The sequence below is a fragment of the Sardina pilchardus genome, chromosome 9 (assembly GCF_963854185.1).
Source record: "Sardina pilchardus chromosome 9, fSarPil1.1, whole genome shotgun sequence".
NCBI classification, from domain to species: domain Eukaryota; kingdom Metazoa; phylum Chordata; class Actinopteri; order Clupeiformes; family Clupeidae; genus Sardina; species Sardina pilchardus.
In genome coordinates, this window is record NC_085002.1 from 10313784 (window position 1) to 10337783 (window position 24000).

Here is a 24000-nt window from a genome sequence, read left to right on the forward strand (position 1 = left end):
TCAACAAAACACTAATCAACAAATGGAACCAATCAAACCATTATCAACTGGAGACCAACACCTATGATCACTTGCCGTACCCTCTGGCCTAAAGCCCTGCCACTGACCAAATGTATGCCCATCTGCACCCATGCATTCATTTGAGATGAATATCATTTCATGGCCAAGTGACTGCTTGAGATTGCACATTCAAGAGAGGTGCGAAAAGAGAATGAGAAAGGACAGATGAGTAAGAGAAGAAAAAGAGGACGAGAAAGGACAGATGAATAAAACAAGAAACGGAGGATGAGAAAGGACAGACGAATAAGAGGAGAAAGGAGATGGGTGAATTTAGAAAGAATTGAGAGCTTGACGGAAGAGTGCATTAAACAGGAGAGAGGGATCCATGATGGCGTGAACATGGATAATCATGACATTTTGTGTAACGGACACCAGGAGGAGAGAGGAGCCTCGTGGAGCCATCGTAACAAGCGTGGCTGAGGTGACAGGAAGAATAAATGATTTGAGGATTAAATGTAGAAAAAGGGGCTGAGAGGAATAAGCAACGAGACAGGAAGAGAGCAAGCCTGAGAGGGGGGGGGGGGGGGGGGGGGGGGGATTGACAACATCAGCCCATCTGCTGGCTCTCCCCTATGCCTTCCAATTAGCCTGAGCTTCTTCCATTTACACTTTAAATAAGAGAGCTGTCAACCCCCCACCCACACACACACACACACAGTCTTTTCTCCCCCAGGCCCTGATTGTAACACCACTCTCACTCTCTTTCCTCCATCTGTGATTGCTCTCTCTCTCTCTCTCTCATGCTTTTCATGTCCCCCTCTCCTCTCCTCTCCTCTCCTCTCTCCTGTCCATAAGCTGGCTGTGTGGCCTTTTCAACCAGCTGCAAGGCTGAAATAGTTTTTCATTTAAATCAACGTTAAGACCAAAGACCTAACTGAAATCTGGCCACCAACATCTGAACAACTTCTCATCATGGCAGCCATATCAGTCAATTACAATCTCTCTACTTCCGTGACCACAATTACTGGTGCGGCACTTTCAATCGTTCTGTCAGTGGCAGCGCAACGTATACTTTAATCAGAGTGTGATGACACACTGCGACCCTTAATTACTTGAACATATGCATATAGCATACTTCATATAATTACTATCAAAATCTCTCCTTTGTTAAGGCATATATCTGCTGTGACTTGTCTTTGTTAATGAAATAAATCACCAAAAATGTCTCTTTTTCTCAAACTACTCAGTGGTCATAGTCATTGCGAGTTCTCGTTCCATCAATCAAAATCCATCTAATCAGTGATATTTACTGATGAGACACATCACTGAAACTCCTGTCCAAGCCTGATTACTCTCAGTGCAAGTGATGAGATCCATCAGATCACTGACATTTTCTCTCTTTCAGCCCCAGTGCCAGTGATAGTCACTGGTATTTGCCCCAGCACATACAGTATTCTCAGTGCCAGTGATAGTCACTGATATTTGCCCCAGCACATATTCTCAGTGCCAGTGATAGTCTCTGATATTTGCCCCAGCACATATTCTCAGTGCCAGTGATAGTCTCTGATATTTGCCCCAGCACATATTCTCAGTGCCAGTGATAGTCACTGATATTTGCCCCAGCACATATACTCAGTGCCAGTGATAGTCACTGATATTTGCCCCAGCACATATACTCAGTGCCAGTGATAGTCTCTGATATTTGCCCCAGCACATATACTCGGTGCCAGTGATAGTCACTGATATTTGCCCCAGCACATATACTCAGTGCCAATGATAGTCACTGATATTTGCCCCAGCACATATACTCGGTGACAGTGATAGTTACTGACGTGACGCTTCACATCGTCCAGGCTCAGCACGGCTCCGCGGTCGTTGTTGTTGCTGCGTTTGTGTTTGGCTTTGCTGCAGCGGCAAAGCTTGTACTTGATCACCTGTAAAACAGACAGACAGAAGACACATGACACAAAGCGCAGGGGTGGATGGATGTGGCCATTGCTCTCTGGGTGCTCAAAAAAATCCATATGGCACAGCCGGTTAAACACAGGGTTCGACAATGAGACGGAAAGATGTGATCTCGATGCAGCAGAGTGACATTTCACGCGTGCAGATACTGTGTGTGCTGTGACATTCTCCCTGCAGCTGAAAGTGACACGGAGTGTGTGCAGCTGCTAACCACAATCTCACTCCGCACCCCCCCCCCCACACACACACACACACCGCACACACTTCATGCGCTCTATATCTCATTTTCTCCTCTTGCCCTCTTCACCTGACCGAATATCTACAGCACTCCGACCTCACACTATCGCCAACGTCGACGAGTGCAGCATACTCAACACACTGACATTTACCTCCTCTTTTGTTTCTATAGTTTTCCGTACAGAAACAGCTGAAGCATAATTGCCACGGTGGCAGCAGAAGAGTTAAGTGTCTTGTTGCGTGTGTTAGTAATAGAAAGTAATGGGGGCCCTTCAGTCTGCCGTGCTTGGGGTGGGGACAGCTGGCAGATGTGCGGAGCTCCAAGGGCCCAGCAGCAGCAGGCGTGAGCTCCTCTCCGCTGTCTGCCTGCATCTGGGATATGAGAGAGTGTGCGTGCCGCTCCATGGGAGACCTGTGCCGCGTGAATGGGACCCGTATCTGAGCTGCTGTGCGTTTGGCTTCTCTCTCTATCTCTCTCTCTCCTTCTCTCTTTCCCCTCCCCTCTCTCTCTCCTTCTCTCTCTCTCCTCTCCACTCTCTCCCTCTCCTTCTTCACCTCCCTCTCTCCTTCTCTCTCTCCCACTCCCCCCTCTCTCTTTTCTCTCTCTCTCTCTTCTCTCTCTCTCCCACTCACTCCCTCTCTCTCTCTCTCTCAGCCCGCGGTTAACACATCCCCTCACAGTCCCGGCGGGCTCGGCCTGCGGATGGTGCTTGGCGCCTGCGACTGGTGGAGCGTGAAGCGCCCCGAGAGCAGAGAAACACTCTAAACGCTAAACGCCACTCCATTTCCTCCAGGGCGCGGCGGCGGCGGCAGCGAGGAGCGAGGAGGGGAGCCGAGGGAGCGGAGGCAGCCATGCGCGTCGCATCTCGCCAGGTATCGCGCCTCGGCCGCGGCAGACGGCGGACGCCTCGGACGGCCCCGACTGCTCAGACCCGATCGATCAATCACGCGCCAGATTACTCAGTCCGTCACGCCTCGTTCTGTGTGCCACACGCCATCTGCCTCAGTGAGTCAGTGGCGCTATGGTTCTCAGAGAGCTCTTCTACTCTCCCGTCTGAGCATGGCCCCTGATGTGGCCCTGATGTGGCCCAGATACGAGCTGATTCTCATTCTCCTCTGTCCACACTGTCTCCCTGAATGATTCAGTGAGAACTATGAATGAGCGAGCTCTTCAATCCTCCAATCAACACGTCTCCCTGATAGGGACCAGCTGTGGAACAGGATCTGGCACCGATCCGGCATTGATCCTTTGGACATCTGCTGGTGTCTGAAGTTCTCGTCGATAGCTCCCCATATTTGTCGCCAGGATGGTTCAGTGGGAGGATTGAGGACCGAGTAAGCTCTTTAACTCCTCTATCTACATATTTCACTAATGTAGAACAGACTGACCAAAGATGTGTTGGATGTCTTCTGTTATTGGATGGCTCTCATTCACGTCCTTCAATATTTCCTGGCTGATTGACTCTGTGGGAGTGCAGAGCTTTTTTAAATTCCTCTGTTTAAAAGTCTCCCTGAGGGGAGTAGACTCCAGGACTGATACCCAAAACCTGGAGCATTTCTATCAACTCCTCCGCTGCTCTGAGGCGTGACTGAGAGGGTCAGTTGTCCGTCTGGCACGTGAGCCCGTGTGTGTGAGCTCCTGTATTTACGAGCGTTGGCAGAGGGAGTTTTTGTGCCTGTGCTCAGGGGTGTTGAGAAAACGCCGCGTCACGCGATTCATCAACGTCTGGCTGTTCCCTCCCCCACCGGACTCGTAAACCCCTTCCGGCACCTTCCGGCATCTGCATTTCTGCGCGCTGGATTGTGTTCCTGCTGACTGATGGTAAATATATGTTTTCACTCTGAGCTCATAAGCTCCTTATATGGCGCCTCCAGGACGCCACGCCACGGACTCCGAGCCGACGTGCCTGATGGACTGCCACCGGCCGCACGGCGGAAAATGAGGAACCATCAATCATTTTAAACTGTGTCTCAGGGACAGCGGCGCACCGTGCCGGGAGAGGCATTCGGTTAATTAAGATGTAAACAGCAATCTGGCCTTGTTGCAGACTGTGAGAGCATTAGGAATCCAGGACGCGCCTGCAGGGAACCAAACGCAAAAACACAAAAGTTCTGGGACAAAAGACTGCCATGCTATGTGGCTAAAGTAATCTAGATTGCCAGATATGAATTGAATGGTGAAGCAAAAATCACTGATGGGACATAATGTAAGCTGAGTGTATTGTAACATCATGTAACTATAATTAAACTTGAGCTTGAATTATTACTTGTTGCTTTGTCATAAGAATTTGACTAAAATCGCCCTCTGAATCTCTCTCTCCTGTCGACTTTCAAGAGAAATAATTTTCTTTGTGACAGAGAGAATCTCAGTAATTTGTAGAGATCCTCGATAAATAGAGCAGAGGAGACGGAGAGAAATGGTTATTGTCTGAGAACTGCAGAACAGGTAACGGAGAACAGTGAAGCACTTGGAATTGGACGTAATTATGTCTGAAGAGCTCGGAGGTGGTGCGCAGAGGTGACAGCAAGTGTGTGTGTGTGTGTGTGTGTGTGTGTGTGTGTGTGTGTGTGGGGGGGGGGGGGGGGTCTTACCTCGTAGAGATAGTCAAACAGCTCCAGGATGGTCAGAATGCTGGCCCCAATGAAGAGACCCATCTGGCCACCAATGTCACCTGCAGCAGACATGCAGAACGTCAGGACTTACTCATACTGTACGTGTGTTCTTACTCATACTATACGTGTGTTCGTACTCATACTGTATGTGTGTTCTTACTCATACTGTATGTGTGTTATTACTCATACTGTATGTGTGTTATTAATCATACTGTACGTGTGTTTTCATCTTCCCTTCACCTGAACACAACCTGTATATACTGAGTATACTGCTGTATTCACATTTAAATGGTGGGCAAAGTGCAAAGTCAGGCAATAAACAAAGTTTCTCACACAAGAATCTTAGAATCTTGCGAATGGTATTAAGTAAACATGCGACTTTCTACTTTGCCAAACTTCTACAAACTGATAGTAAACCACATTGACGATCAGGAAACAATGTATTTACCTTTGCAGTATAAATCTACCACTTGTCCAACTGCAATTGTTTGTGTTTGCAGCTGTTGCTACTACCATTTAACACTATTTACTAACATAACGGTATCCTCTCTTGTCGATAATTGACCCGCCATCTGGCGGCTGAGGAGCCAGACTAGTGAGATGAAAATGAGCTGAGAGGTGGGCAGGCAGGGCCAGGACCTCTGCTTCCTGTTAAATTGTGTTAATATGATGTGTTGACGTGATGGTGAAGTTTTAAAATGAAACATCGATTTTAGGATGAAAAGGACTGAAAGATTGTTCCACTTCTCTTTACAGCTGTCCTGGGGCTTCCAATACAGTGATCCGAAATAATCACATTTTGAGGCACATAGACATTTATATGTGCATAATGTCAGGCACAACACTGATTGTGAATCTATCCATATATACAGTACACTATTATAACAAGTCAATGTGTCGTGAAGTGCTCTGCGTCAGCGTGGCGCTGACAGTGTACAGGGCAGAGGAGATGACTGATATGCCACCAGGGCAAGAGGATAAGAGAGGATTTCACAAACAAATATGTATGGGTCAAATAGCGACTGAACAAGGTTCTGTTAAACATCCTTTTATCAAGTTCAAAGACATTATAAAGTGCCATACCTAGAAGCCCGGCTAACTCGTAGGCCTTCTTCTGTTCGATTGTTTCGTAATTCAACGCCTCGAAGAAGATATCCAGCACCAAAATGTTATCCCTGTTGAGACAGAGGACAAGTTTCAAAGATTTTCCTCTTCGAAACATTTGAAATCCAATAGCATCGGTGCGTTCTCTGTTCCTCAGACATTGATCTACTAGGCTTCTCCATCATCCTGCTTCCCCCCTGGAGCATTTCATCTTCACACAGACAGCAGATGTTGCCAAACCAGCGTTCACCCTCCCCCCCATCCCCAAAAGAAAAATCTCACTGTGGCAGAATCATCAGTGGAGAGAGGAGTGTGTTGATGTTTGATTCTTTGTCTCTGTCGGTTTTCGTATTCGCGGGTCATCCTTTCCACTGATGTGCCACAGTTAATGGAGACGGGAGGAGCGCCTGAGGCTGAATTCATTATTTTCTATTGAAAAGTGTGAGCCGGAGAAGCTCACAGAGGCTTACATTGTAATGAGTGGTGAATGGTTTCAATGCTCACATGAATACACATCAATAACCTTTTTGCTTCTCACAGTTTTCTCTGCTTTTCAGCATAAAAATGTTTTAACATTTCAGAGTGTTGTTTTTAGTTAATTAAATAATACAGTTATTTATTTATTTGACTGAATATCTGCCGGGCAATGGAATGAAGGTACCATGAAAGGATAATGGAATAAAACAACCGCTAGTGCTAGAGCGTGCGCGCACACACACACACACACACACACACACACACACACACACACACACACTTGATGTTCAAACAACTCAGACTGTGGACATAGTCGTCTTGCATTGTTAAACACTGATTGAGTAACCTAGGGGAGAACAAGTAAGCCTTGATACTTACAAAGAGTTATAGGATCATTCTATGTATATACTGCCATATAATACAACTAGGCCGCAGTCATATTAGAAGGCACGTAAGACTATGAAAAATCACGGTAACTGAACTATCTGTTTTAGAAATGAAAAAAAGGGGTAGGACAGAGGTGATGCCATCTTGTGTGTTTACATCTCTGTTGAGATATACTGTATGTTCTGTTATTCCCAACATCTTTTATGTTGAGAGATGTTTTCCATAGTGTGTCTGACTACCACTTCCTCACTGTTCAGTTGCCTGTATTACCTCTGGTGGGTCATTTCGGCTGGACGATACATCTTCAGCATGAGTGGTCACTGCGCACTTGGCTAATCTCAAATGAGCATAGAGCCGGAACAGCAAAACTCTCCTCTCGGCCCTGGCCTCATAAATAAACCACTTCTGACTGAGGACAGAAGTAATCATGGTTTTTAAAAGATTTCCTAATGACTCTGTTCCGCTCTGCCAAATCCAGGTCACACTGTAACCATAATAAAATAATCGCACAAAGTCCTGCCAATAGTTAAAAGGCAACTTTATCTGCTTCAGAAGCTGTGAGTGTAAAAAAAAAAAAAAAAAAAAATCTCTCAGCTACTCTCGTACATATGGGCTGTTTCCATCAGAGGATTTTACAGCTTGCCGCTTTAAGTAATTGGTTCAACAAGCTGCAGATTTAAGAGGCAAAGCTGGAATATTTGCTGAGGGAATTTGTAAAATCAACCCAAGAGTGTTTAGTCATAGGAGAGAGAGAGAGAGAGAGGGGGACAGGGGGAGAGAGAGAGAGAGAGGGGGACTGATGAGTTTTTTTCTTGAAGTCACAAACATCTATTCATCTCAGAGTACACACATACCCGATGTCCCAGTATGTGTACCCAACATTAAATCCTTCCGAAATGCTTCTGAAGTAGACACACACCACACACACTCGCACATGCACACGCACACGCACACACACACACACACACACACACACACACACACACACACACACACACACACACAGAAAAGTAGAGCATAAGTATGACATAGTTATGTGAAATGACGAAAAGCTTTTAGCAAATCTCTGAGATCTAAATATGAGACACACTCGAACATTAAATATCCTTTAGAGCATACACATAAATATGCAATCATAACCCCCCTCCACACACACACACACACACACAGGCTGACTCAGACACACATTACACTGATGGAGACATCAGTGAGGCCATTAAGCCAAAATGAAAGGGAAGGGACAGGAACCAAAATGAAACCTGGAACTGACAAGCAATCTTGTGTATTTCAAAAACCTGCTCAAAGTCCTCTTTTGTCAGAGAGTAAACATTATCCTTCTGGTTTCAGGGACATGAACACAGCCTTCTTTTCTGTTCTGTTCCGAGAAACAGACGCTTTGCTTATGAAACCTTAGACAGACTGATCTGGGAGAGGATGATCCGGAAGGATCTGGAATGCTGGAGAACTTTTGATTGCTTGTCGGGGTAGCGTCAGAAGTTGGCGCTGTTACGCCCCCGCCTCGGTGTGGAGCTGATCCTGTCTGACACCTCACTGGAGTCGGAGACACGCACGGGTGTGAGCAAGCGAGTGAGTATGCTAGTGTAGAAAGATGGAGAAATACCTGTCACACACACACACACACACACACACACACACACAACCAGGAATGCTCCACCCGGACATGGACCTTGAGCTTGTGGTTCTGACACACACACATACACACACACACAAACACATACACACACACACACACACACAAACACAAACACACACAGACACACACTCACGCATACGCCCATATGCATAATATGAAAACACATGAAATCTCTGCATTATTCACTGCCTCGGCACTTTTCAGGAGACAGCTCCCATCAGCGCTGATGAATTTAGCTTCTCTCCCCGACACACGCGTCTGCACTCACGAGATGTACTGCTCCGTCTTGTTGAACTTCTTGGCCAGGTACTTGGCAGAGGCCTTGCTGGGGATCTTGACGAAGGACAGCTCCTTCCCGAAGCGGGTCATGTTGCAGGGCGTCTCGCACACGCAGTAGTCGTTGTCTCGCTCCACCAGGAAGTCTGCCAGGGGAAGGAGAGGAGAGGTGAGGAGAGGGGGAGAGGGGGAGAGTGGAGGAGAGGAGGAGAGGGAGGAGAGGAGGAGAGGGAGGAGAGGAGAGTGGAGAGGAGAAGAGGGGAGATGGGAGAAGGAGAGGAGAAAAATGAGAGGAAAGAGAGGAGGGGAGAGGCGAGGCGAAGCAGAGGAGAAGAGAAATGAGAGGAAAGATAGGAGGGGAATGAAAAAGAGGAGAAAGGAGAGGAGAGGAAAAGAGAAGAGAGGATGAGAGGAGAGGAAAATAGAAAAGTGAAGAGAAGATGAGAGGAGAGGAAATGAGAGAAGAGAAGAGGAGAGGAGAGGAGAGGAGAGAAGAGGACAGGAGAGGAGAGGAAAAGAGAGAAGAGAAGAGGAGAGGAGAGGAGAGAAGAGGAAAAGAGAGAAGAGGAGAGGAGAGAAGAGGAGGCGAGACAGGGCCATCACCATCCATCATCACAAAGGCTGGATCAGATGAGAGTGGAGCAGACAGACACAGACTGAAATATGGAGGCGTATTGGCGGGGCGGGGGGACATGACAGGAGCAGAGCGGTGATGAAGAGAGGAGAAGAGGGTGATGGAAGAGCTGAATGAAGAGCAGCTTTACGGACCTGACACACACCCAAGGGACACTCTACACACACATGCCTACACTCATACATCAGCACCTGTCGGCTTCCACACATGCTCAAGAATTAAGATGACTGCCGTGCACTGATCCATTCCCACATGAAGGCTAGACTCATGCCACACGTGACCTGGGCCACACCTGGGCCAGATCTCCCCCACAGTCAGCCACTCTCTGGTTGAGAGGGCAGACGTGGTGCTTTGTTGACATGTGTCTGTTCTCTCTCACACAACACACTCTGCTCTGTGTCCTATACTAGACCTCCTTTATGGACTGACCTATGCGGCATCATGTTTTTACCTCCGCCAAGGAGGTTATGTTTTCATCGGGATTTGTTTGTAATGCTTGTCTGTGTGTCTGTTTGTTAGCAAGACAACTCAAAAAGTTATGGATGGATTTTGATAAAACTTTCAGGAAAGGTCTGACCCAAGGAAGAACCCATTACATTTTGGGAAGGATCTGTATCACCATCTGGAACCAGGAGGTGGTTATGCTTTCTCTTGGCGGAGGTCTGCGCTCTCAGAGTGCAGAGTGCAGTTTTTAATGGAAATAAAGAGTCCACAGCCACAGACTTACCCAGCGCAGGGTCCGCACACTCCTTATACTGCTCAGGGGTACAGTACGGGGCGTCACCTGGAAGAGGAGAACAGAGGGAGAGAGAGAGAGAGAGAGAGAGAGAGAGAGAGAGAGAAAGAGAGAGGGGTGAAGAGAAGGGAAGAGAGGAGGGTTGGCAGGGGTGGAGAGAAGAGAGAAGCAGAAGTGATGAGAAGAAAGTTCAGGTTTGTTCAGCTCAGTTTTTTATGGATCCTAAAAAAGGAAACAAGGGCAACTTTTGTAAAAAAAAAAAAAAAAAAAAAAATGATAGCTTGGTGTGAGGGCTAGAGGAGGTGAGAATGAGACAGAGAGAGAGAGAGAGAGAGAGAGAGAGAGAGAGAGAGAGAGAGAGAGAGAGAGAGAGAGAGAGACAAGAAGAAGAAAGTTTGGCAGAAAGTGACAAATAGAGGGATGAGAGAGATGAAGAGAGAGAGAGAGATGGAGAGAGAGAGAGAGCGAGGGATGAAGAGGAGAGAACTCTGTGTGCTGCCGAGCTGAACCGATACGGCCAGAGACAGAGAGGGGAGTTTGATGGCCGTGTGAGGCGGCTGGACGCTAATTGAAATGTGGCTGTCTGTCACGGTGTCTGGCGGCAGCCCGCAGCCGGCCTCTCGACCCTCAGCTCATCCCATCTCACCGCCTAATTGTCTTCATCCGTTTCACATGGCGGCCTCTCTCTCCCTCTCTCTCTTTCTTCCTCCCTCTCTCTCTCTTTCTGTCTCTCTCTCTCCATCTCTCTGAGCAACACACACAGGGGACTACTTCAACAACAAGCTTTGGATTTTGATTATTAGCCCAACGTCTCTGGTCATGACTTTTTTTTGTCCCCCGTCTGGGTGATAAGGAAGATGTATTTGTGGTCAGGAAGTGGTCCTGCGGTCTCAGCAGGACACCTCAGAGAGCCCTGGATGACCCCCACATTGCCGTCGCCATTAATATGCACAGCTAGCTTAGCCACTGGCACTAAATACTGTGTCATCTGCCTTTTTATGAGAAACGCTATCGCACACAAACAAGGCTCTGGGAAATGTGGAGGCAAATGAGGCTGTGCCTCTGTGTATCAGCTAATACAAACACATACTGACACTGGCTAAGTGAACAGCTTTTTTTTCAGAATGAGAGAGAGAGGGAACAGAAAGTTGGCTACAAACATCTACCCACTTCCCCGCTCCTCACACCATACATTCATCTCTCTCTGATGGCCATTAGCTCTCCTATTCCTTGTCTGTTCCTGGCGTCTTTGATGCCAGTCATACTCTTAATCGTAATGCGATGGTCTGTCATTCGCATATGAGTTTTCATTTTCGACCTTGCCAGTATCAACAGTGCTGTGAAGAGGCATCATTGCTTATTATAATGGCCTAAACTTGGCTGCACCTCCTCTTCCTACGTCATGACCAGGCTCTGCTTTTGGAACGCTCCATCAGAGCTACTGTAAATTATCCTGCAGTGCATTTAAAGATGTATATTTTTTTAAAAATTCACTTCATTTCACCAAACGTTAATTAAAAGGGGTTGTTAATATGCAAGGGCCACAAGTAAGTTGTCACAGTATGGAGAAGGCAGAATAGATAATCAGACTCAGCCCAGATCAGATTCCATCAGGGACCAATTTGCTGAGGCCGCATCAACATTGCGTGTGTGTATGTGGCTGTGCTTGTGTGTGTGTGTGTGTGTGTGTGTATTAGTCTCTGTGTTAGTGTTTATGTGGTGAGTGTGTGTGGTGTGTGTGTGTGTGTGTGTGTGAGGCTCCTACCTGGCATGTGTACCATGCGGCAGTTGCAGTTCTCCACTAGGTAGCGTGTCTCACAGTCGATGCGGCAGGCCGTGATGCTGTAGGAACTGAAGAAGTCGGAGTCCATCGGAGTGGACTTGCAGTCTCCCCACGGAGGGGGCAGGTAGGTCAGCTAGAGTAATACACGCACACACACACACACACACACACACACACACACACACACACACACACACACACACACACACACACACACACACACACACACACACACACAGATACAGACACACACACACACACACACACACACCAGTGAACACACAGCTTACATGTTATTATTAGGGCTGTCAATCGATTACATTTTTTAATCTAATTAATTACATCCTCTGTGATTAATTAATCTAAATTAATCGCATATAGAATGTTTGCTGTTAAAGCATTTTAGATATCTTAATTCAAACAAATCATTGAATATTCAGCATTAGCGAACAAAGTTCAAAAACTGTTTTATCATTACTTTCCCTGTTCAAATAATGGCCATAACAATCTATAATATGACCTAATATGCTGAGGAAATAAATTCAAAAGTGCCTTGGAGCCTTTATGTCAACACTGTTTCTTTGCATTGATTTGGTACCTTAGAGGTCAAAGGTCACAATCGATTAATCTGTGTTATTTTTTTTAATCAGTTAATTTTTCTAAAATTAATTAATCGAAATTAATCAGTTAATTTGACAGCCCTAGTTATTATATAAGCTATAAGTCACTTTGGATAAACACGTCTGCCAAATGAAGAAATGTAACTGTAAATAGACATCATAGACATCCAGAATGTCACATGCACACAGCCAGAAACACGCACGCACGCACGCATGCACGCACGCACGCACGCACTCACACACTCACACACTCACACACTCACACACATACACACACACATCCGGACACAATCAGAGGAAGTAATTGGGTATGCAATCTTGAGGATCCTTGAGGGTATTTTTTAAGAGGATTGCTGAAAGCTTCACTTGAACAAACCTTTTAATTATCCATCACTATTAACACTTATCTACTAGAGCCTGCTGCACTGTTCATCTCAAAGCCACCATCTTTTTTTCTCTTTTTCTTTCACACACACACGTACAAAGACATGCACACACACACACACACACACACACACACACACACTTGAAAGGTTATGGTCAGACTTAAGCCCCTTTCACATTCACCGAATTTAACGCTAAATCAGCCAAATTTAACGTTAAGGCTGTTCCTTTCACATTGACGACACGGGGTGGGGAGTCAACCCGCCTCGGCAATCGAACCCGTCTCGGGGGGTAGTATCAGAGCCGAGGCGTGTTGAATATGAAAGGCACAGAGGTCAACCCCGCTATTAGGGGTGTGTGACTGATGACGTATTTGGCAAGGCAGGAGGTTAAAATACAGGAAACACACAAGAGACAAGACAACTTTGCTGTGTCCATATATCTATGGCTGTGTCCAACAATCGCGTTTTTTACGCGGAGAGTTCCAGTTCCCTGAACCTCCTTTTCTCAACACTTCGGTCAATTGTTTATTGTTGCTAGGTTACCAAAACCGTCTGCTGCCAGCACGTCTTTTTAGAATGTTTACCTAATGCTAGCTAACTAGCCAACGAGCTAACTGTCAGAGCAGAAGTTGTTCAGGACTCAATCGGCACACTAAAATATGACTTCGACAGACAGAAGGACATCATTTGGCATTCAAATAACATAACAAGTGGCCCTACATCATTTGGAAGCTAAACCACGTAGCACTAGCATGACAGTTGTGTTTATCAGTTTATCTCCGAGGTAAGGCATGCGAACGTCATTGTTCACTACCAAATTGCGTGTGACGTGCTGCTAGGCAACGCCTCCCATAACTCGCCTCTGAACCCGGCTTCAAACAACCCCGGGACCAAAACACGTCTACCTTTCACATTGCGAAATCCCCTGAACCCGCTATTTCTTAAACGCTAATGTATCGTTTCTGAATGTGAAAGGGGCTTTAGAAGCACTCTGCTGGCTGTCACCACAGCATCTCAGTTGCTAAACTGCTGCAGAGCTCAGGGATATACTCCCAAACCAATCCATACTCTAATGGACAGTGTATGCTCACACAGTGAAACACACATGCGCGCACACACACACACACACACACACACACACACACACACACACTTAGATACAGGGAGAGAGAAACACACACAAACAGAAATAGAGGGAGTAGGGACCCAGTCTGAGCAAATGCAGTCACTGACTGACAAGACTATTTAATGAGACCGATAGTTCCAAAATATGCACCCTTCAAGTGCATTATGACTCTCCCATCTGCTGTTCTCCTTTGTTTCCATCAGTATCATTTTCACTGTCCTTACTTTGAAGTCTGAGTCTGCAGACATGCAGTTAGGACAAGGCATATCCGTTATGTCTAAATTGACTGGAAATGTCCTGGCCTTGGTGGTCACGCTCCATCACTGACACCAGTTATGTTCAGCCAGTACCCATGCATGGCAGCTAGCCAGAGTACTGGGCATTTTCATCACCATCCGACATACTGTGCTTTACCCACCCATCCTTTATCCCCATATACCCCCGCCCCCCCCCCCCCCCCCCACACACACACACACACACACACACACACACACACACACACACACACATACAGGGAGAGAGAAACACACACAAACAGAGGGAGTAGGGTTTTTTTCCCCGGTGATAGACTTCATGCTCTTAGCCAATTAGTGAAGTCAAAGCTGTGTTCTGAATAAACTCTGGACACACAGAGGATTGGTTTCAGGGGTAAACAAGTTGCAAACTATCCAAACGCCTGTCCTTGCATTCTTCTGTGTGCGTGCATTCATGTGTTTCGTGTTTCTGTTTCTGAGTATATGTGTGTGTGTGTGTGTGTGTGTGTGTGTGTGTGTGTGTGTGTGTGTGTGTGTTTGGGTGTCTGCATGTGTGTGAAAGAGACAGGCTGTGAGAACTGGGGCTTTTTCCGCGGACTGGCAAACAGTTAAAGCGTGTTTGGCTGTGACCTGCAACTTCCAAATTGATGGCAGCTAATTTGTAGCAGCTCTTTGCTGCAGGCATTTCTGTGTGTGTTTATGTGTGTGTGTGTGTGTGTGTGTGTGTGTGTGTGTGTGTGTGTGTGTGTGTGTGTGAATGTGTGTGTGTGTGTGTGTGTGTGTGTGTGAGAGAGAGAGAGACAGAGATAATGTGTGTGTTTGTGTGTGTGTGTGTGTGTGTGTGTGTGTGTCGGACTCCATGCACCCTTGAGACAGAAATAGAGAGAGAAAGAGAGAGATGAAAAGAAAGTGTGTGTGTGTGTGTGTGAGAGAGGGGGTGGTCCTCCTATATGGATCAAACAGAGGAAACCTAATGTGGCAGAAAGAAGAGAAGTGGAAATGTGTTAAAAGCACATTTAGCACAAAACTATCTTTACATGCAGACATGCACACAAATACACACAGAGAGACACGTACACACACACACACACACACACACACACACACACAGAGACATGTACACACACACAGACACACACACACACACACACACACACACACACACACACACACACACTTACACACAGAGACACAGACACACACAGAAACACACAGACACACAGACACACACAGAAACACACAGACACACACAGACACACAGACACACACAGCTCCCAGAGAGGTGTCTACCCATGCAGATGAGCAGAGGGATGGTATGTAGACCAATGAGAGTACCTCTTCTTTTGCTTCCTCCCCTCCCCTCTCCTCTCCTCTCCTCTTCTGTCATTCCCTCCCCTCCCCTCCCCTCTCCTTTCCTTTCCTCTCCTCTTCTCCCCTCTCCACTTCTCTTGTTCCCTGCCCTCCCCTCTCCTCTCATCTCCTCTTCTCTCCTCTCCTCTCCTCTCTCTCCCTCCCTCCCCTCCCCTCCCCTTTCCTCTCCTCTCCTCTCCTCTCCCTAGTAAAACAGACTAATCAATGACTAAATCCTCTCTCTGTCTCCACACACTCAAAGTAGGAGCCGGGGGGATAAGGCTGTCTTTACTCACAGGCTTTGTTGGGAGTTAGTTAGACCAACTGTGATATTTAATAGGAACATCAGAAAAGAGCAACACCAACACGCAGTATCGGATGGTGGCACAGATTGATTAGGTGGCTACAACAGGAAGGATACCAGTGGCTGGCGCTATTTTCTAAACTGTAAATAACAGAGTTCAGACTGAAACAGAAGATGAAAAGAGAAGAACCCAACCAAAAACAAAACATTTATTTACACACATTTGGAAGTTATAGAAGGCCGGCTACTTTTGTCCTGTTGGACAGTGCTATTGAGTACACGGGTGAGGAGCTGGGTGTGAGTGACTGGTGTGAATACGGTGGTGGGGTGGGGAAGCTCACCCTCTGCTCCTGACAGGACACGAAGGTCTGGAAGCCTGGCGCCACGCCAAAGCCCAGCTGGTCGATGAAGGGGGGCTCGTCCTGCGTGTGGATCTGCACCTTAATGCCCGCTTCAAATGAGGTCTCGTCTGGGCACGCACACGCGCACACACACACACACACACACACACACACACACAGACAGAGGGAGAAGAAGAAATGTTTACTTGTCAGAGGAGACATCAAAACACAGAGGCCCCACTTGATACTTCACAATACATTACATTATGTTCTGAGAGGGTTAGTCATGTTTAGTTACAGTATGTACATAAAAATAGGTTTGGTTGTGTAATGTGAAGAGAATCAAAAATCTATACATGATGAAATGTATCCTAGTCACCCCAAACGGGAGTCTATGGAGCTGTTTGTTGGAAGGCCTTGGCCCCCGAAACGTTACAAAGGGGCTAAATATCAGGGGGAAAATCTGAGTCTTCTGTACTGACTTTTCCCTCTATCCAGCAACTAAAGTTCCCTGTTCTGGATGTGTGTACCTTTGGTTGATATTCACATTGCCAGTATAGGATGTCATGCTGTTAAAATGACAGATTTCACATCTGTCAGTCACATCACAAATGACTGATTTAATACAACTATGTGAGACAAGACTGCTAGAGTTTTAAGGTGGCTGACGTTACAAGTTGATTACGTTTTCTCTGGGCTTTTTTTATGCCTGGTAGTGGTAGCCGGCGAGAGGATTATGAGAGTGTTTATCGTGGATCTGGAGGGAGAAAACCTGAAGCCGCATCTGCTAAACTAAAGCATATTCTCCACAGCTACGCATCAGATAAAAACATATGCGGCAGGTCCCCACAGCCCTGCCGGAGGGGGTAGGCTGATAACCCCCATATAAAATAACAAAGAGACTGGCTCCGAACCAGACACAGTATCCACTTTATCACAGACACACTTCCACTCCAAGATAAAGAGACATTCTCACTCTCTCTCTCTCTTTCTGTCTCTCTCTCTCTCTCTCTCTCTTTCTCAGCACAGTGATGAGCATTCCTGAGCCAACATCCGCAGTCCTTTAGGAGAACACACAGAGCCAACACCGAAACTAATTTCCTAAAACACATTGATAAGGATTATCTCTTATGACACGTATGAGAAACTACAGCTATCTTTTGCTTCATATTACCTTTTTTTTTTTTTTTACTTTTCCGCTTTAAGGAGAATTCTGATTGTCTGTCTGACGTGCAGCATGTCAGTGTGAAACATGTCATATGCGTATCTCATGGAGCTCTGATTATTTACATGGCTGCCGGGGTTTTCTTTCGGTGTACCGTAAAAGACAAGGATGGCGGGATGATTTTCCATAAGAATGGCAATTTTCCATCTGAAGAGCAAACAGCTGAGATTGCTATTCCTGGCAGGATTATTTGTCCCAACTCTGACATGTGTGAAGTGCTTACATTTACATTGCGTTTATTAATTTAGCAAACACTTTTATCCAAAGTGACCTACATTACAGTGACACTGAACTGTGGTCTGCCTGCGGTATCAAAGCTTTATGGAAATATTTTGTGCATCATGGCATTCGTACCACCACCACCGTCGGGACCGCAGCTGAAATCCCTTTCAACCTTGTAGCAAGTCACTTTGTCTTTAATGTTTTGAAAGCTACAATTCCCACACCCAACCAAGAAGGGAAAAGCAAACTGGAGAGAGTAACTTTCATGTTTTTTTGGACCACATTCACTTCTGACTTTATGATTCACCCTGGTTGCAATCGCTACTGTCACCCTCAAAGACTCTTTCAGTTTCTCAGCTTCTCCGTTTTCTCTGATGAAAAATGCTGCTGTATCTTACTCAGCGAAGGCTTTGTGGTGCCCAAGATTAAAAGTGAAAGGAAAACACAGTCGAGATGTGAGCCAGCTGTTGTAGCAAAAACATTTTACACAGACCCATACAGCGCAGACAGAGCCAGGAATGTTCCAGCCCGTGTGGAAGGCAGCCTTGCTGTGGTAATTGGGGTGATTGACTGGCTGCGCCCGGAGAAGAGAGGCTTTGAGAAATGCACCAGAAGCAAGCTGAAAAGAGGGGAAATCAATGGTGCACAACAGCAGCCATCTTGCAAGATGCTCTTTGCGTATGGATTTCGCATTAACACTGGGGCCCCTGATGGCTAGAGTAGTGTGTGTTTGTGTGTGTGTGTGTGTTTGTGTGTGTGTGTGTGTTTGTGTGTGTGTGTGTGTGTGAGAGAGAGAGAGAGAGAGAGAGAGAGAGAGTGTGTATGTGTGTGTGAGTCTGAGGTTGGGATGGGGTCAAAACAAACACAGAGTGATTTTAAGCATTTTTGACAAAGGCACTTTAAGAGCACCTAATAGTCCACAGAGGTATTTGTGTCTGTCAATATTTCTCTTGTTCTTTCATGATCTCTTTGTGTCTTATGTGTGTGTTCCTGTGTGTGCGTGCGTGGTGCGTGAGTGTGTGCGTGCGCGTGCGTGTGTCTTTGCGTAATCAATCAGAAAGCTGATTTCTGGTTTTACTCTCAAGATGAGGTGCATGGTGCAAACGAAAGCTCCACTGTCATCCCCTCGTTATCACACACACACACACACACACACACACACACACACACACACACACACACACACACACACACACACACACACACACACACACACACACACACATACACACACACACACACACACACACACACACCTCCTCTTCTGCCAAGCCTAATTACTGCAGTCTTATGGCCAAGTATTGACCACTGAGTCCTGTAAAATGAATTGTAGGATTTTCTGCTGATAATTCTGTAGAGGTATAGAGTAGCAGTCAGTGTGTGTGTGTGTGCGTGTGTGTGTGTGTGTGTGAGAGAGAGAGAGAGAGAGAGAGAGAGAGAGAGAGAGAAAAAGTGTGAGCTTGAGCATACATTATTAACTGCACAGATGTTTGTCTGAACTTGAGCTTTAATGTCAATTGACACGGGTCAAACAGCATTTTAACTGGAAAGTTTGGATCCATAACCATTTCATGAGCGTTGTCAGCGGATGTATAAAATATTATATTAGACCAATTAAACCCCTCCTTATCTCAGAGTAACTTCCATATTGCACACAGACTTACTTTCTCTGCCTCAGTCTGACTTTGTCTCTGTGAACTACTGTAGGGCCATTAAACCAGCTCAAACCTAAAGTCATCCCTGTGTCTTTGCCTCTAAATTTGCACCCCATATTTTCCCACACTTTTGCTTTGTAATTCTTTGATTATGTTCTTTTATTATTTAATTATTGAAGCGTAGCTAAAAAGGGAGGCTTGCTTTTTAGCGAAAAACTCCATTTGCAGGATAAATGAATCCATTCTCCTAATGTAGACGCGATGAATACCTCAAGAGTTGAGGTGAGATCCATGATCATAATGGAGATTCATACCCCCCCCCCCCACGGTCTGAGCTGGTTCCCTGTGGGCCAATCCCAACTCTCCGCTGAACAAGATTGAATCGGACACCACATCCATCAACCCATTTACAGTATATGTGTCCAGGAGCCCATAAAAAATGACCAGTCTGGGCTGTCATAACATCCCTGTGAGCTCCCCCCGTGCTGAATCAGCAGAGCACACTACCCACTTTTTGCTCCATATATCCTCTTAACAAGCTGTCTATAACCTGGGACAGGCTCTATGGTGTAGCAGCCTGATGATCCTCATGGCATGGCAGCTCTGCCACTCTTTTTAATGGACTCATTTCGCAGATCCAGGGCCCTCCTGTTCTCTGGTGAAGACGGTGATGTGTCGGTGGTGGAGACAGAGGAATTGATAGCAGTCTGAGCTGGGATGGTTAACGTCTCCATGTGGGCTGTCCAAAGAGAATGTCTGCAGGTTCAGTGCGCAATTTTTTTCGTAACTGCTTTGACCGAGTAAAGTTATGCCAATGCGCAGTGTCAAGTTTATTACACGTTAACGCAACACACTGACATCAGACAAGTCATCTTGTTGCTTGGACCATGTTAAATTATGCCAACACATACAGTAGTGTCAAAACAACAAGACGGCCTCACGGTGTTGAGTCAACAAATCACTTTAGGCCGTGCATGACTGATTACTTCTGGTGCAGTTTTGACATCATTGTCCTCCCAGTGGATCAGTGGATTGGCTGCTTTGCATACACATACACACACACACACACACACACACACACACAAAGACACAAAGACTGCTTTCTCCTCCTTCCTTACTCCCCTGGTCTGACTCTCCACATCTCTGGCCAGTCGAATGTGTTCTCCAAAGCCTCATCATGGTCTGTGCTCTCCCACTGAACTCTCTCTATCAGACACCTTGGCATGCCGCATGATCATCATCTCTGTAGCCATTCAGGCTGCAAGCTCGCGGCTTGCTCATCCACCATCTGAAACGGTTGACTGGCATCAAGAACATTAGTTGGCAGCACTCTGTTCCTGGGCTTTCGTCTTGTCAGTTTCACTGTCTCTCAACGTCCCCGTGACACTTTTCTTGTTTTCACGACGCCACAATGCCACTCTCCGCTGAAGCTCTCCTGAGTCTCAGTCCCCAGGCGTTACAGCAGCACACAGAGGCACGCTCCAGCTCCTTGTGATCACTCAGAGCACAGGCATCTCTGGAGCCGATAAGGCACGGACCTCGAGTGACACTGCGTGAATGGCTGAGTAGAATTCCCAGCTGCATTCTGAAGGAGTACAGGGTTGTGTGTAGCAGACTCCGAGTGGGCCCAAAGATATTTGGACTTTGTTTTTGAACACCTACAAATGTTAGATGAGGTACTTCTGTTGCTCAACAAAATCCATGTTTGGTGTGCTTGTCTGAAAAAATGTCTGAAAACCCAGCTCTTGAAAGATCTCCTCTCATAGCACTACTACAGACAATTGCACTCATTGATGCACTTGTTACACTCATTGGTACACTTACTGTGGTTTTTAATTTTAAAAGTTAGACGTGCTCTTAAAAAGCTCAAATGTTTTTACCATGTTGTAAGTCGCTTTGGTTAAAAAGCGTCAGCCCAATGTAATGTAGTGGTAATGCTTGCCTCTGACTTAAACACAGCTCATATTTGTGCAAGGTCTGAGCCAGGTCAGTGTCAGAGTCCACTGCCATAGTTTGTGTTTAGTTCCAGGCTGTTGCATCTCTGTTCCGACGCCACAGAGAGCCTTGAGGGAGCTTCTGTATTTGACCCGTGCATGCAGCGCAGGCTACAGCCTTTATCCAAACACACCAGTGCTATACATGAGAGACCGCAAAGACTGTGGCGAGAATTTCAATCAGTCCTTTGTTACTGCAGTCACTATGGACAGATTCATATACAAACAGAAATATTATGCACACACACACACACACACACACACACACAAAATAACTTAATTGTTTGCATCTACAATATATACACAAATTTGGCCAGCACACTCAGGCTAAAACACACAAACACACACACACACACACACACACACACCCTCAATACACCCTCATCTGCATATCATTTGAAGTGCCATGAGCGATCTTGACTCATGACATGATTGCAATCTAAGGATATTAGCTGGATAAGAGTAGAGGAGCATGTGGTAGGGGTCTCATAACGGCTCTACCTAGAAGGCTAAGATGGGGATGACTTTGAAATGCTAATATGTTGTAGTGGCGGGTCTGCCGTCCTTGCACCTTAATTGCATCATATGTCCATGATTAGTCCCTGGTGTGTGTGTGTGTGTGTGTGTGTGTGTGTGTGTGTGCGTGTGTGCGTGTGTGCGTGTGTGTGTGTGTGTGCGCGTGTCAGTCTTGGCTGGGTCTGCTTCTTTTGAATTGTCTTCTTCGTTTTGAATGACAATGTGGATATAATGAGGCAATGATCTGTCCAGCAGTCTTCTGAATCAATCATGGCCCCTGTGATGTTCATGGCATGTTGATCCCTTGCTCTTACAACGACATAGTCAATGTGATGTCACTGTCTGGAGCAATACAAGGTTGTCTCCAAGACGTCAAGAAGTTTGTTTTTCTGGTGAGAGTGTTGGTGAGGTGAGGTCATGCTAAGCACATCTGCTGAGAAGCAGAACTCCATTAGAGTTTATGTTCCTGACGCCTGTCTTGCCTAGTGCCGTTCCCGGGGTTGGGCCCGGCCGACCCTCCCGGAAGTCATCTAGGAGAATAAGCTGATCCTTTTTGGCGATTATCGACAGTCTTATCCCAGCAGGCATAAAAGATCTCTTGTACTTCCTCTTTGGGGACACACTGCTCTCATCTGGTTGTTGGCAAGCACTGCACGGATGGCCATGTGACAGTTCAGAGAGGTGACTGATAGTCTTGTTCCTCATGGCAAACCCAGCCCCATGGATCCTTAGTTCATCAACAGGTTTCAACAGGAATATCCTGATGGTACCAAAGAGCACTGAAGCTTTCTCAAATCCACCGTCCTTAGTACCTACAAAAGCACCCTTGGTTACAAGTCCAGAAAACACCAAGACAGGTTTGATGAGAATAACATAGAGCTAGAATGGCACGTTCAGAACATCTCCAAAAAAGGATGTCCTTTCATGCCTGGAAAATTGATAGAGCCTGTGAGTCCAAAACAATGGCTCACTCCAATGCCAAGGTGGCTGGGTGAGGGAGGTTGACAGCTAACTGGTGGACGATAAACACTCTGGAAATCTTAACTAGAAGACTCAGACTACAAAGGCTACAAAGGTACAGAGGCTTCTTCAGAGCTGCGAAGGCTGTGAAAGGCCTTAGCTACCAAAGCTTAAACCCCTTGCGCTCAAAGCTGCTGAAGGGTAATGAGTCTGTTAAAGCCAAATGGAAAGAGCAATTCCTGGAACTTCTCCACCATGACTGCACAGCTGAACCAGACATCACCAGCTACATCCTCAGAGTCCCATCAGAGAAGATATTGGGGAACCTCCCACCACAACAGAGGTACACGAGGCCACCAGGATGAATCTTAAAGGATGTCGTAACCAGGATACCTAGCACCCCCTCGTGCTTATCTGGCATCCACTTGAGCAATTAAGCTCGTTGTGAAAGACTGTTCACAACAGGCTCCAGCCAATGCTACCTGAATCTCCAACTCAAAGTGGTGAAATAACGTGTGGAAGATGGTAGAGATCAGAGGGATTGTTTGTGTCAAAGTTTGTGTTGGTGTCACGCTCCAGGATCAGAATCATTCATTTCAAAGTCAACAATCTTTTTTTTATTTATTTATTTAGGGTAGCTAACTTTGATAGATAAGATCTTTTTCTGATTCAGGGTAGCTAACTTTGATAGATAAGAGAGCCACAATAAAAAAACATTTCCATTATGTCTGCTTTAAGTGTTTTGCAAAGACATGGTATTGAGACAAATGTGAAAGCAATTGGTAAAAACTGTAACCTCTAATGTTGCCATATGTGTATGTGTGTACATGTATGGGTTGTTGCTGATCTTGTATGTGCTTTAAATGTGCATGTGTGTGTGAATATATACCTACAGTGTGTGTGTGTGTGTGTATGAGCTACTCATACCTGTCTCTCCCCACACAGGCAGGTACTCGTCCTGTTGAATGTCCAGCATGATTTCCAGGCCGTTGCCCATGCCTCCCTTCATGGTGACCAGTAGGGGGCGCCCATCCTGGCCCGAGTTGAAGGTGTAGCACTTCCCATAGCGCGTGAAGATCTGGCAGCAACACAGAGAGGAGGAGGATGAGGAGTCGCACCAAGAAAACATGTCATGACTCATGACACACACACACACACACACACACAACTACACTTTCGTT

General features: G+C 46.2%; 1 protein-coding gene across 1 annotated transcript in view; it reads right to left on the minus strand.

Annotated features, from left to right (window-relative positions):
* The window catches only part of asic1b (acid-sensing (proton-gated) ion channel 1b), a 187149-nt gene that overhangs the window by 2009 nt on the left and 161140 nt on the right, over positions 1-24000 (minus strand). The window contains exons 3-10 of the mRNA XM_062545691.1: positions 23747-23897; positions 16248-16375; positions 11849-11999; positions 10075-10131; positions 8706-8859; positions 5899-5990; positions 4795-4874; positions 1833-1934 (exon numbers count right to left, since the gene is read on the minus strand). Coding sequence (XP_062401675.1) covers positions 1833-1934; positions 4795-4874; positions 5899-5990; positions 8706-8859; positions 10075-10131; positions 11849-11999; positions 16248-16375; positions 23747-23897 — 915 coding nt within the window. The remainder of the gene's footprint in view (positions 1-1832; positions 1935-4794; positions 4875-5898; positions 5991-8705; positions 8860-10074; positions 10132-11848; positions 12000-16247; positions 16376-23746; positions 23898-24000) is intronic.